General features: G+C 42.2%; 2 protein-coding genes across 8 annotated transcripts in view; one reads left to right on the forward strand and one right to left on the reverse strand.

The window, feature by feature from the left end:
- Window positions 1-6,933, forward strand: part of FAM81B (family with sequence similarity 81 member B) — a 29,520-nt gene extending 22,587 nt beyond the window's left edge. The window contains exons 7-9 of the mRNA XM_054810882.1: window positions 1,388-1,523; window positions 3,749-3,944; window positions 6,383-6,933. Of these exons, the coding sequence (XP_054666857.1) occupies window positions 1,388-1,523; window positions 3,749-3,944; window positions 6,383-6,510 (460 nt within the window). The 3' untranslated portion in view covers window positions 6,511-6,933. The remainder of the gene's footprint in view (window positions 1-1,387; window positions 1,524-3,748; window positions 3,945-6,382) is intronic.
- Window positions 6,934-10,560: 3,627 nt separating this feature from the next.
- SKIC3 (SKI3 subunit of superkiller complex) overlaps window positions 10,561-14,342 on the reverse strand; it is a 49,639-nt gene continuing 45,857 nt past the window's right edge. For all 7 annotated transcript variants that reach the window (XM_054808852.1, XM_054808848.1, XM_054808847.1 and 4 more), the window contains 2 exons: window positions 12,973-13,096; window positions 10,561-11,443 (listed from right to left, as the gene is read on the reverse strand). In XM_054808852.1, coding sequence (XP_054664827.1) covers window positions 11,366-11,443; window positions 12,973-13,096 — 202 coding nt within the window. In that variant the 3' untranslated portion in view covers window positions 10,561-11,365. The remainder of the gene's footprint in view (window positions 11,444-12,972; window positions 13,097-14,342) is intronic.

Below are 14,342 nucleotides of genomic sequence, written 5' to 3' on the forward strand. Positions count from 1 at the left end.
CCTGGCCTGTCCAGGGTAGGGTTTGGGGTGGTGATTCCGGTTATTCCACTCAGGTGGCTCACTGTTAGGTCTGAGAAAAGCTCGTTGCACCTCCCTTCCCCTGCTTGGGTTGGATACTGCTCTGTATCATCCGCATGATATCACAGTATCATTGTATTTTCTCATCAACGAAGATTAGCGCTCCAGGAAGCAAACTCCACGTGCGTGTTCACACTTGCGTGGCAGGACTAAAAACAACAAACTCAATACTACAAGTTTCTGTACTTGAAAAATCAAATCTTAGAACCGCTACACTGACCTAGCAGGCGGCTTATATAGAAGATCTTGAAAAGTCAGTCTATAGGAAACTGCAATAACATATAATTTAGAGAGATTTTTTGCTACTATTAATTTTTTTTTACCACATTTACAATGACTGCTGATGGTAATTATCACTTCATTAGACTGATACAGAGCTGTTATCACTCACTTGGCATAAAAACCACTAACTCAAACGCCCTTTTGAAAAGTGATATTTAATACTAGAAGTGCTGTAGGCATCAAGTCTAGTTATGAAATCCTGCTCTTTACCTGTTGGTTTGTATTCTAAATGGAGCCCAAGCAAATTTCAAGTGATCATTGTTTGCATGCAAGCATGTGTTAAAAATTAATACAATTACATTAAAATTTTTCTTGACACTCCTACAGTCAAGTCGTATGCATAAGCATGAAAATTTGTATATATGACTACAACTTGGACCTAAGCTCACATCTTGTCATGGTTCATGTTGTAAATTTTATGTTGCGGCATCAGAGAAGCAAAATCTAAGCCATGCATTTCCCTTTAACTTGACATTTTGCAGATTTGATGCAAGCAGCGTTTGTTCACCACTCTTGCCTGCGGTTCCCGGTCTCCTCCGAGTGCTGCCTGCTCTGTTCCCTTTGGGTGGGCTTTCACATTTCTATCCAACTTCTGCCTCAAAGGCAACTATGCATTCTCTTTTTGTTTGTAATCTTATAGTTATAAACTTTTTTTATCCCTATGAACTTCATTTTCAGACCACAAGTGGTTTTGCTGCTCTCCTCAATGCCTGGCAGCGCAGTCGATGTTCAATGGAATAGCGTAGTTTCTTCATCCACTTTGAATAGAGTTAATTCAAAAGGGAAATTAACATCTTTCAGCCCTCAGATATTTTCCTAAAGTAGACCACACTACAGAAATCACATTTTGCCATGTAGGTACAATCTTCAAGGTAAGGATTAATAAAATAATTGAGCTTAGGGCTTGTTAGGGAAGCTATTGAGGAGATTTAGAGTAATTTAAACAATTTACTCAAGTGACTCAAGACTCCTCCATAACACTGACTAAGCCTTAGTCTTGTTACTAAAAATATAATCATAATTTTAGGTTGACAAGTATTCTAAGTGACTTCAAGGATCAGATACAGACTCATCGGAAGTGGACAGAAGTGCAGCTGACACGGACTGAAGATGATGAAGCCCAGCACAGGCATCAGCTGCTTAACTCGGTGAAGGAGAGACTGGTAAGACTTTGCAGGATGGCAGCCTGGGGTGCTGGGGTGGTCTCCAGCCCTCCCAGGAGTGGGAGCGAGATGCACTGCTCCTCTCGCCTTGATCCCAACAGGTACCAAATTACGCACCCAAAACCCGAGATCTAACACAAAGCCAGGTGCCTCAGGACACGGCCAGCAAAACGATGAGTTACGACAATCACGTAGTCATATTTTGGAAGGGATATCTGGAAGTCGTAAGGTTCAACCCAGAGCTTGGGCTTCATCCCAGTGAGTTTTAAGTATCTCCAAGGACAGAGATGCCACAATGCTCTGGGCATCCCTGGAAATAGCGTTCCCTGATTATGGCACCACTTCACATCCGTGTAACCTCGAATTACCTCACAACGGCGTTTTCCTGTCCCGAGGTGAGGATCGGTGCCGCCACTGAACATCACCCAGTTTCATTCATTGACAAGCTCAGAAAAGGAAGGGATCGTCTGTGCAAATTCTGCCTGGTTTTAAATATAGACAATCGCTCACCATCCCGCAGTGGGTACATTAAAACGCGGCGCCTGTAGGTTCCAGAGCAGCAGTTAGCGCTTGGCACAGGACCAATGCCTTTTAATTAATTCCTTCACAGCTTTAAAAGCTTTCCCTCCTTTGCTGTGTGCAGTTCACTCCACTTCAGAGTTCAAAAGCGATCGACACACAACCACCATGTGTTAGCACCAGGATGAAGGACGCTGATTAAAGACCAGATTCAGAAGTTGCTTGGAACTAAAACAATTCTGAACTTTCATCTCCATTTATTCTTCCTGATGATGACCTCTTGTACCCAATGCAACCAACACTTAGTGCAGCCAGGAGGATACTAAAAACATTTCTGATGCACCAACTGCCATCTCAAAGCTAGTCTTGAATTCCCTTCCTCTGCTAATAGTTTTTGTGATTGTTTAGCAGAAAACTCACCAACATATGTGGTAACTCACCCCTACAGCAGACCGCTGTGCCAAACAACGCAGCGTTAATAGGAGTTAAAGTTTTCAAATCCACTCTTATGTAGGTTGAATAAGGAGGACGTCTGGGTTCTTATGTAGGTGGTCATGTCCAGACAGGCATGCACCGTGCTTGGAGCCGCTGGTCGTGCTCTGGATGTCATCTCGGTGGAAGCTCAGCTCAGTCCTGGGAGCTGAAGGAAACCTGAGCCTGAACACTGGAGATAAAGCAGTTGGAGATGAGCTTCAGCCTGTGCCAGGAGGCCACTTGTCCCTGCTGAGTGGTGGCCCTGGCAGTGCAGGCAGCTGCCTTCAGCGGCAGCCCTGTCTGTGTCCTTTCACCAGGCTGAGAGCACAGGCTGTCCCGCGTGTGGCCGGGGCTGCACGGACCCGAGGGCTGATGGACCTGGCAGGGTACATGCTGCTGGCGGAGCCGTTTTGGGAGTGCAGAGCAGCAGCTCGGTTATTCCTGGAGCTTACTCAGTCCGCCAGCCACCCGCACTGCGTGGCAATGTTTGTAAACTCACAGCGTGTTCCGCCACCTTGCTAAACCCTGTTTAGGTTCAGACAGCTCTGCCAGGTTTGCAAACACCTTCCTTGGGAGGCAGAGCCACTGCCTTGGGTCCGCAGGGCTCACTTGGGCTGCAAGGGCTAAAGAAGGTTGGAGGATTTTGATCGCATTGACCAGATTTGGAGCTGAGCAGAGGACTCAGTGCAACTGGCAGACCAAGGACAGGGTGGGCAGCTGTGCAGCCGAGGAGGGGGAATTGCTTCCAAGAGCTGTGCGGAGCTCAAAAGAGGGAGAGGACTGCTTGCCATCCCTCGGTTAGGCAGCTCCCGGGCTCAGCCACCTTATTCCCTCCAGCAGCTCAGCTGGGTTTACACCACAGCCTTGCAGCCCTTAGGTCGGGAAGCCTGGGCTTGAGATGAGCACCTGAGAGCAACCTGAAACGTGTTGTTTGAGTTCCCAGTCTGTTGTTGCAAAGCGTGACAGCAAATCACAGGATCTGAAATGAATAAACAAATAAAACAATAATTTAAAAAGCACCTTCGTCCTGGCCCAGCCCCTCTTTCACAGTTTCCTTGGTTGGCTGGGGAAGAGAGGATTGACGTGTTCTCCAGGGCGCCAGACCTCACCTGCTTTTATTCGGTGCTGTCACGCATGGGATCGGGAAGCAAGACTGGCTGAATGCATGGTTGGCAGGAGGCAGGTTATTGCGGGCATGTTGGAAGTGCCTTACCTGTGTTATGTATTTAAAGGAAAGAGCTGAAAAAAGAGTAGAAGAAAAGCTCCTACTTCTGTCGCTAAAGCTAGAACAAATGGATAAACCACAGAAATACGAAAAGCAGTTGAGCCAAATGAAAACAGATGAAAAAAACCTGCATGCAAGAATCACCAGATTTGAAAGACAGATCTGGAAGGAGCTTGAGGAAATCCAAAATGAATACAGATCAGGTGAGGAGGGGTTTTCATGCAATTTATTTTTAAAATAAATTTCTACAGTAACTTGCTGCTCCAGAAAACACTTTCCAGTAAAGACAGAAAGATGTTCAAATGACTATTTCTCTCTCCCAAACCCCATGTACAGAGATGTATGGGTTAGCACGCTTGTCTTTGCAAACAGGCAGCATGACATTTGCACACAGGTTGCTTTCTCTTCCTACGAGTCTCAAGGTAAGATCATTTAAAAGGCAACTTCACAATCTGTTTTCCAGATTATTTCTTCTGTTAGCAAGGGCACTAACCTCCTCTGGGAGGTACAAGTCTTTCCCTGTTGCTCAGATCCTGCTGCTGAGATTGTGTTTGGTGGTTTCATATAATTTTCATCCTTTGCTCCCCGTTCTCTACCAACAAGAGCTGGAGAAGGAGGCATCTGGATGGGTAACAGCTGCCCTACAGACCAAACATGATGCAGTGAATAGGGAAGCAGTTAGGTAACATTGCTGAATGCAGGGCAGCTGGTTCTTAGAGGGACAGTCACATCGATGTAACTCACAGAGCATGAACTACTTTACCAATCCGAGATGATTCTAGCTGTTCAATTTTCAGCAGCAATTAGAAAGGCTTTCACCTGGCACTAAGCACACAGCCTTCACGAGGAAGATTTTGCCCACCGAAATCTATCCTGTGCCACTCAAACCTCATCTCTTGAAATACACAGCGCTTGCAGCTGGTAATGGTAACACAGTGGACACATCGGGTTATCAAAAAAAAAAAAAAAAATCACTCAGCCCTCTCTCCAAGGGAACAGATGGCTGAAAGTCATTACACAAAGGCTTCACATCTCCTGTGTTCCCACTCAAAACTCAAGTGTCTGGTTCTCATTTCAGAGCTGTCTGTGACCGAGGACCCCAGCTCTTTACTGCACCTCCAATTCCTTCATTATCTGCAGCCCACCTACAAGCCCTGTAGGCTGTAGGAAACCAAGCTCTAAATTAGGTGAAGTCTTTGTGCAGCTTGACACGGGAAGGCTTGGCTGCCTCCAAGATGATCTGAGTGAGCACAAGATAGCATCTCAAAGAAAGCTGTGGCTAAGAAATCTCAGAATAAGAGATTATAGTGCTGAAAGGAGAGAGTTCTTAACTTCAAATCCCTGCCTGCAGAAAGAAATGACAGAAGAGATCTGTTTATACTAAACTTTGGCCATCCTTGTGTTCATACTCAAGTCCAAGGGTTGCTCTTTCCCACAGCAGTCCTCTGGCAGGGGCTGACCCCCGTAAAAGGGGGAAAAGACGCCAGTGCAGAGGTGGGGAGCCACATGAAGGGCACAGAGGCAGCCTCTGCACTGTCTCAGTGGCTGTTTGTGCTGCAGCACAGACTGGCATCTTGGAAATCAGAGACACGTCTGGAATTCATAAAATTCTAAGCACTAAGCAACGCTTTGGTGGAACACTATCAAGACTGCAGCAGTGACACAATTAATCCTTATTAAACAACCGTTCCAAAAAGAAAAACATATCAGCTGCTGTGTTACAATAAGCACTGTAAGAGAGAAAAAAAGAGGAAGGGAATTAATTTTAATCCACCGTTAGGCTGCTCGCTTGCTAGTAAGTTAACACCCACGTAAAATGTTGGACAAATGTAAAGAACTACTACGTTGTCATTTCAAAGTTACTGCAATCTGGAAACAGCTAGGTAACAGCAGTTTACAATTCTACTTTTCCAGTCTTTATTGACAATATTTGACTGTACAGTGGTCCAAAAAAGGTGCACCAGGTGCTCTGTAGTTGTTTTGGAAAAAAGTGTGTCTGCATGCTCCCGCCTTTCCTGTTATACACCTACATACAGACGCACAAGCACTTGGCCAGGGAGGCTCAGCTCCCGTTCTCCCAGAAGCGCACGACAGAACAGCGTCCATCTCGGACGAAGCGTAACTCTTATTCACAGTTGCTACATCTCTGGGAGATCCGTGGCACCAACCTTGTTATCTGGTAGGCAGATAGCACAGCAGCCGTGTCAGTATCCCATGAGAACACGGAGTCTTTGATTCAAAATAAGGATGTTAGACTTAAAAACAAACCAAACCAAACAAAAAACCCCAATGCTCAATGAAAGGACCATAGGCTTTAAGGCTAACAATACCCTTGGTTTTAAAGACAGACATAGTATTTTCTCCACTCCACACCACAAATCTGATGTCAATTGCAGTTTATGGCGATGCGTAGTCCTGCTTGGTATTGTTCACTGCATTGGAAGACACGAGTCCTACAGCAAGGAGCTTGCAACCCAAGCTGCTAATGCATGTCCATGGTATTCCATAAAATGATGAAATAGATTGGATTTAATGTGCTCTGTACTAACGTGGGTCAGAAACCTTTGCAAAGAAAAAGAAGAATCTTTTAATGTATTGAAAGCAACCACTATTTAATTAATTATTCCTAATCTTCTACCAGGATTTCAATCCATTCATGAGTCTCTGGAGCTGCTCAAACAAATACAGAACACAAAGCTGAAACTTGGAAAAAAGAAAATTCAGAAAGACGTGACAAGATGCAATGGAAGGGACCTCCCAGAAGACTAAACGCCAAGAGGAAGCCTTGTCTGCTCTTGCAGGGGCTCTCTCCAGTGGGAAGCAGCAATGAGTTAAAGAAAGAAGTAGCCTTTACACACACCTGATTGTGTTTTCCCGTGTTCCTGTAGGATGTTATTGCTAGTTATGATATTGTGCAGCCACAAAAATAACAAATTTGTAACACCAACAGTCATTTTCACACCGATTTTACAGAGTATTACACTGTAGAAGAAAAGTTAAACTTGAAGGATTGATTTTAAATTTTACAAGCAGTAATACAAAGATATTCATAGTATTTAAAGCACTTTAGGAAAACAAGTACCCAGTTATTAAGTACGGTTAGCCCAGTCCTGCCATAAGCTGCATTGGTTTTAGATTGGTGTTACTACCGAAATCAGGTCTAGTAAATTCCTCCAGCTGCACGCAAGATGTATGCAGTAATAACATTATGAAAACTGGTATCAGAATATCTACGGGTGCATGATTTGGACCTATTAAAATAAATTAGTGGATCATTAAGAGTAGCTAATAAATTTGGTACAGGTAACAAAATGCAAGGTAATTATTAGCAGATGCATTATGAAGAAGGTTTGTTTTTCATCTTCTCTGATTGAATAAAAGATAGTGGTGGTCTGCAGTAGAATGCTCAGAAATGTAACTGATGTTGTGGGTTTTGTTTTGCTTCACAGAACAAGGTAAACAATCAGGAAATCAGGAGAAAAACTCTGGGAGTAGGGCAAAAGAAGCATATAACTTCCCAACAGGAGCTAACATGAATTCTTTAGCAGGGAGGCCTAAAAAGGAGGTCACAATGCAATTGCAATAGAAACCTGAATGCCTACACTACATTTGTCTCCAGAAAGCCCAATACCACCCATTGCCCAGAGAAGACAATTCAAAAGGGTTCAGGCAATCCTCCTCCAATACTCCCTATCTCAAGTCTGTTGTACTTTTTGCTCTACAGAAAAGCAGGTTTCTTGAAGCCACGGATTTCAGGTGGCTTCTCTGAGAAGCCAGACCTGCACAGCATGACGGCTGAAACCCAATCGATGCAGTCGGCAGGGAGTGCCACTTCAGCAATTAATCGTGTTGCTCCTGCAGGCAGAAACTTGGGTACATTTAAACTTTCCCCAGTGAGTAAAAAGTCCCAGGCATCACTCGCATCTTTTAAAATACAAAGAACAGCCACCAAAGTCGCAGACAGCCTTTTGTATTTTGTTTGTGGCCAGGCTCTTCAGAGCCAAACTGCATGGGAGAGACTCCCAGCCTCACACCAGCTTTCAGGTCCGGCCTGTCTTTGCACATTTCCTACGAGCAGCAGGAAATCAGCAGCACCGGAATCGCGGTAATGTGCGGCAGTTTCTGAGCTACTCTGAATCTGTGTTTTGGTCTCACTGCACGCTCTGTCCGTCGCGGGGACTCTGCCCTCGCTGTAGACTTAAAGCCCACGAGTGCAGTCACAGCAAGACGTTTTGGGTTGAGGGCAGCCTCCCAAACTGTCGTTCTCTAGCTCCTTCTAGGCATTCTTGCCTTTTTTTGCCTGTGTGCGTGGCTGCCGGTGAAGCAGTGGTTAGTATGGCTTGGTGTATCTGCCTCCCCAGCGAGAACCCTGGGTGCTGCAGTTCTCGGTATACTGAGGAACAGCAAAAAGGTGAAATACAAGGTTATAGATGAACGAGTTTCTAAAAGCAAATGGTATTTAAAAAAAAGAGAAAAAAAAAAAGCCAGGACAACCTTCAGAGTCTCACCCTGGAACAGAGAGAAGGGTGTAAGTATTGCTGCACATTTCCTATTCATCTCTATATCCATCCTTTCACATGCCAGTATGGCACAACCAACTGTTGCTTCATCTAAGCGCTGATTTGTGTGACTATAGCAGAAGGTTTTGAGGGCTTAATTATAAATTCAGATCACACATGAATATATACTTGGAACGTTGCTATTGTTTGAGTGACTTCACTGTGTAAAGGAGTTCTCTCAGTATTTATCACTCCACACTGCGACCAAATGCGAAGTGATCCCGCTTTCCCCTGAGAACACTAAATTTAAAAGTTATTTAGGTGTCAGCTGTGCATTTAAACCAGTAGAAAACACATTAACTGGGAGAGAAGGAAAGCTAAATTCTAGACATCCAGGACGATATTCAACTGGGCTGCAGCATTAGGGATGTACTTTTCCTCACAAAGGTGCATTTGCGCAGCATTAAAAGTTCTCAAGGGTTTTATATCTTTGAATTTATTTTTCCAATACAAAAGGTATCAAACAAAAGTATGGGGGAGAAAGAAGTATACATCTATGTTTCGTTACACTCTAAAGTTAGGAAGACTATCAAAGTTAATATGATTGCCCACTGTACTTTGTGATACCATTTTGAGAGAAGCTCAGAAGTTGAGTAGAAATCCAGTCCAGCAATTTTGGCGAAATGCAAAGAATGAGATCAACATGCATGACCCAAATAAATAAATAAATAAAATTCTCGGAAGCAAGCTATTGTCTCAAGTTTGTTTAAAAGGAAATGTAAGAAGCACATAAAATCCTTCATACGTGAAGTCGTAAAAAGTTCTAGCTTGAAATTCATTAGATCTCATTGCATTCTGCCTTCAGCATAAGCCAACAAAATAAAACAAATTACAGTTGGGGAATGTTTGTTTTTTCCCCTTTACAGTAATAGCAGCTGAACATACGACTTCCCAGGCAGTGAAATCCATAAACAATTCTCTGTTCCCCAACTCAGTGATGCTTATGTGCCTTTGCACAGTACTTCGCATTCTAAAGCTGAGCTCTACAATAGTATAAAATATAGGGCTGTCTCAACCTGCAGGAATTTGCAAGTTTTTTCAGTGTTACAGCACACACTTCTACAAGTGCTGATTTTGTAGAGGCTATACATTGTTAAAAATGAGGAGAGGAAGATTTTTACCTCATATTGTTGGATTTCACAGAACCTTAAATGTAAAGGTTCCTTGAGCACTTTTCACTGAGTAGGTGGTAGAGATATGTGTGTGGGGGGTTTTCCTACAGGGCATGTAATACAGCTTTGGGCTGTATAGTTATCTTGTTCATGGAAGTCATCACTGATCACAGTAAAAGTAACTTCATGGTTCCAGAAAAAATACTGTACTGGTTTTTTTTTTTTTCCCAATACAGAATATTTGCAGTGGATGGTTAGTTAGCTGGTCTCTCTGGCCTGTTGTTATTTGTCTGTTCTCCTAGGTGTTAGAAGGTATTTAAGGTTTAGAGCTGAACAAAGTATAGCCTAACGCTCATGTAGCAGCATTTCTGCCTAATGCATTAACAAGAGCAGGCAGCCACTTACCGTGCTGTCGTCAGGCTGGCGATGATGGCTCTCCCACCACCAGAGTGGGAGGCACAAATATCAAGACCATACGCCAGAGATACGAACTATAGGCTGTAAGAACTTTTCCAGGCTTTTAATAGCAGCAAGCTAAAAAAAGTCACAGCTTGTCTTGCGAGTCACGAGTCTGGCTTTTGCGACATTCCCTTTTAATATTTGCAGTTACTGATAGTTCAAGATTATGTGACAGCAGGCTGTGAAGGGAACCACAATCGATCTAAATTTACCAGAAAAAAAGTCTTTTAAAGGAAGGTATTTTGCACTGAGATGGGTGGGAGAACGAAAAGTGTGGGAGACAAGGAGGGATTCTTGCCATTCAGAGAGGTTTCTACTCACCTCCACAGAGTAGAAACCCCAGCCTAAAAAAGCTTCATTTTCCTCTTTAAAAGGACAGCGGCACGCTCACAGCTCTCGCCTGCTTCCCAGAGATCACCGCGCACAGCTGGTCGCAGAGACGCGCCTCCCACGCATCCAGCTCGGCATCCTGCTTTCTTTAAGCCTGGTCAGAACAACTGGTTCTGAAATCCCACCACATGCCTTGGAAGTGCTCTTTCTTCTCTGTAATATGGGACCGAATGAGCCATCATAAGGCTTTCGTGGACAGACAGTAATTTTTGGAAACTTTAAACCAGGAAATGGACAGCTATCGTGACTCTTGTCAACAGCTTGAAAGTCCTAATGGTAACATTAACAGATTAGAATCATTGCTTTAATTTTTTTATTTTCATGTACATAAAGGCAAAATAACATCGTGTTTCAAGAACCACTGTCATGATTCACCCAATTAAACAGTCAGGAGCAGAATAACCAAGACATAAATAGAGCCTGTTACACACATTTATAAATATGACCCTGCCCCCGACAATCACAAGCTTTTCGTGATAGGAATGTTTACTGAAGCCTGCAGTCAAGAGGATACACTGCTGTAACTAAGATTACCTTAAAAAAAAAAAAAGTATTTAAAAAAGTATAAACTGACACCACACATGAAGCTCTAAGTGGATTTGGGTCTCAACTGCAAAACAAAGTATATCAGAGGAATATAGGCATTTTAAATCTCTAAGTGTCTTACAATATCTGGGAGAGAAGAAAAGTTTGCTGTTATAAGATTGTGTGTCAGGAAAACCTTGCATCACTGCCAGTGCAGTTAATATTGTATTTCTCTCTGTGGCCAAGGGGGAAATACAGACAAGTACTCTCCATTGTGAATAGCGCTGAAGTTTCATCAGTGAGGAAGAAAACAAAAGCAAAATTCAGGGTTTTCCTTTCAAATAAAGTGTATTTTTATGATGGTACCCATGTCAACAAGAATATAGCCTACTTTTGTTCAAGAAAAAGTAAAACTAAATACAAAGTTGCAGTTGATGCAACAAGAAAAACAAAACAAAAACAAACAAAAACCCCAAAACCAGACACAAAGAAAGAAAAAAGCCCAAACCACATATGCTTCTGGAATATGGACTGATTAAATTGCATGAATACAAGGTTTTTCACTTGAGATAGTCAATACTAGGCACTTGCTGACAATTTCTCATTTAGTTCCAGAGCTCTAACATCTCCATTAGCTTTGGCATTTTCTATAAGCACCTGCAGAGAAAAACAAATAATGAAAACCTGAGAATTTAATACTTTACTGTTAGTATTTTACTGGCAATCTCAAATACATTTTAATTTCTGCTATGCAGTTTCCCTAAAAGATTAGGTAACCCATAAGCCCAGATAGTATATATTCCACATTACATATCAGCTTGCTCAAAATATCAGGCACTTAAAGCCCCCTACCCTGTATTAACTTGCTAAACCCTTAGTCACTTGCAGTGCTCTACGACGGCATCGTTTATTACTTAAGGCTGAGACCAAGTTTGACAAGTCAGTCACCCGCTGGCAATGAAACAAGCAGAGCTAGATGAGACCAATATGCCTGGTGACACACACTCACCTCCTGCTAGTACATCTGTATAAATCTAAATTTGCCAAACAGGAGCATTCTCTGCAGCTACTTAAACAAAAGTGCAAAGGTATCTTTTTGTCTCCCCCGTTCACATTCACTCTCCCTCGATTTATTTTCCACACCTCCTATTTACAGCTTTTCTAGTAGTTAAAAAAGTTCCCGTGACAGCCTAGTGTTCACGGATATTCATAAGCTTCTGGCACTTCTCTTGTAATCCAATCACATTATCCATATTAAAAAGGAAAACCATTAAGTAGAATCAAGCAAATCTTTACTCTAGCCATTATTGTTATTGCACTCATTGGTAGGGAGCACAGATGAATCTGCAGAAGCAGTGCAATGAGATCACACCAGGATCCTCCAAACTCATTAATTCTAGCTTTTTTATGAACCTGTGTGTCTGTGTATGGATTTTTGTCAGTGCTGAGCCTACCGGATGCATTGTACTTCCAAACATACTTTGTTATGGATTCAAATTTTCACCGAGGAACAGCTGTTAATCTGGGCAAGAAAGCTCGAGGTGCCAGTGGCAGCAGTGAGGAGATTGTTAGGAGAGCGTGTTCAGAGTCTGGGTAACAAAGTGATTCCAGTTACAAGCCAAAATGAACTGCCCCCCTCTGCATCACGTGAAAGAGCCACGTGGATTTGTGAGTTTGACCAAATCCATTTGTGAAGTAGTCAGAGACTGATGTACTCTTTACTATGTACTGAAAAAAATGTACCATTCCAGATACAATAAAAGTCTTAGGTACTGAAAGTACAGCACTCCACCGTTCAGATCTTTTGGGTCAAGGATACTGCGCTGTTCCAGCTTGCCTAAAGGAAATTGACATTTTTAGTGCATTAGTATATTCTGGAAAAATTCTGATAAAATGGCCCTCATTCTACTCAAGAGTCACTAGTAGAATTCAGGCCAGTTTGGATCAAATAGAGAGTTTAGTGTTTGTTTTTCATTATTTTCGCATGGAGGAATGAAGACTTTGAAAGAAATGGATGCACTGTCAAAAACTGAGGTATCTTTTGTCAGTATAAAATCCTTAAACATTGCAACCTCTAGAGCAGCCAAGCCAGCACCTCCCTAGCCTCCCTCCACCCCACTTACAAGTTGCAAGCATAATATTCAATGTAAATAAATTGAATTTCTGTATAAAATGGAGTGTCTTACATCTATTAATTCATAATCATCTTTGGCATACAGATGCTGCAGGAGGTACCAGCGAGCCACTGACACTATGGTTTCTGGATTCCCTGGTTGATAAACCACTCTTTCCAACAATCGACGGGTCTCCCTGAAAACATAACCAAAACATAATGAAAATCAAATGCACCTGACTAGATTGCATGTAACATACCAGGATCCCAGAGCAAGCAACAATGATCAGGAGTAATAAAAGGGAAAGTCTGTCAAGGAAGTGATGGAGCAGATTTGTACATTCCTTTGTTTCCTATGTAGTTGCATCTAGAATGCTAAGGAACACTGCAACCATTGTTATGGTTAAATATATTACACCCAACTTGGTGCTTTAACTAGCAAGTAACCCAAATTAGATCAACATAGCAGGTTTTATGACTGCTACAATAACATGATAAACACCATGCTGTCTGTGAACTCAGCACAATCTCCAATTTCAGTATGTGATCTGCTGAACAAGTACAGCAGGTATTCTCCTGTTTAAGAGCTATGAAATAAATCTTTTGGAAGACAGTGCATCTGAGAGAAGCAGGTACTATAATAAATATCAATAATCCCAATAGAATCTTATACACAAATATATTTAATCTGGGCACTCACAAAAGGTACTGCAGTTCCTGTAAACACAGATGCAAGATGTGAAATTGCAGAAGAGAAGGAAATTGGAATAGAGTACTACACAAAGCCTAAAACTCTATTTGGCTGGTACTAACTTCCAACACCACCAGCTTATACCTCGTCAAGACATTTTCGAATTCACCATCTGATTAGAAACATGGTAAAAACTGGCAATTAAGTTTAGGGATGTCATATTCATTCACTGGTGCTCCATCAGCTTTGGCTCGTTTCAAGAATTCTGTCCTTTATAACCAATGTGATTTTCCAGTACAGTGTGATTTAACAGACTGTTGAGAGGTTACATCTGTTTTTTGTTTGCCATTTGCACTTAAGATTAATTTCTTCTTTCAGGATTTTGAAACATCTAGGCAGATCAATTAGATCTTGTGATATACCTTACAGTTCACATAAGTTAGTATCTGAAATTGTAATAAGACTGATTTTAATTGATTAAATTTCAGCCCAATTTTGTTATAATCAGCAACCATCACAATCACACTAGGCTGCCTGTCACCTTCTTAAAAGCCCGCAGAGAAAATAAGCCAGTTTGTTAGAATTATACACAAAACTAGCTGAAATTATTGAACAAAAACATCAGGAATATTCCAATTTTCCATAGCTTAAACAAAAATATCGTAAGAGACAAACTAGACTTTTAACAAAGAAACTCACAAAGTAGGAGGTTTCCAATCCTCCCTCCCCCAAATCTTCCTCCCCTTCCTCAG

Source organism: Grus americana, chromosome Z (genome assembly GCF_028858705.1).
Source record: "Grus americana isolate bGruAme1 chromosome Z, bGruAme1.mat, whole genome shotgun sequence".
Taxonomy (NCBI): Eukaryota; Metazoa; Chordata; class Aves; order Gruiformes; family Gruidae; genus Grus; species Grus americana.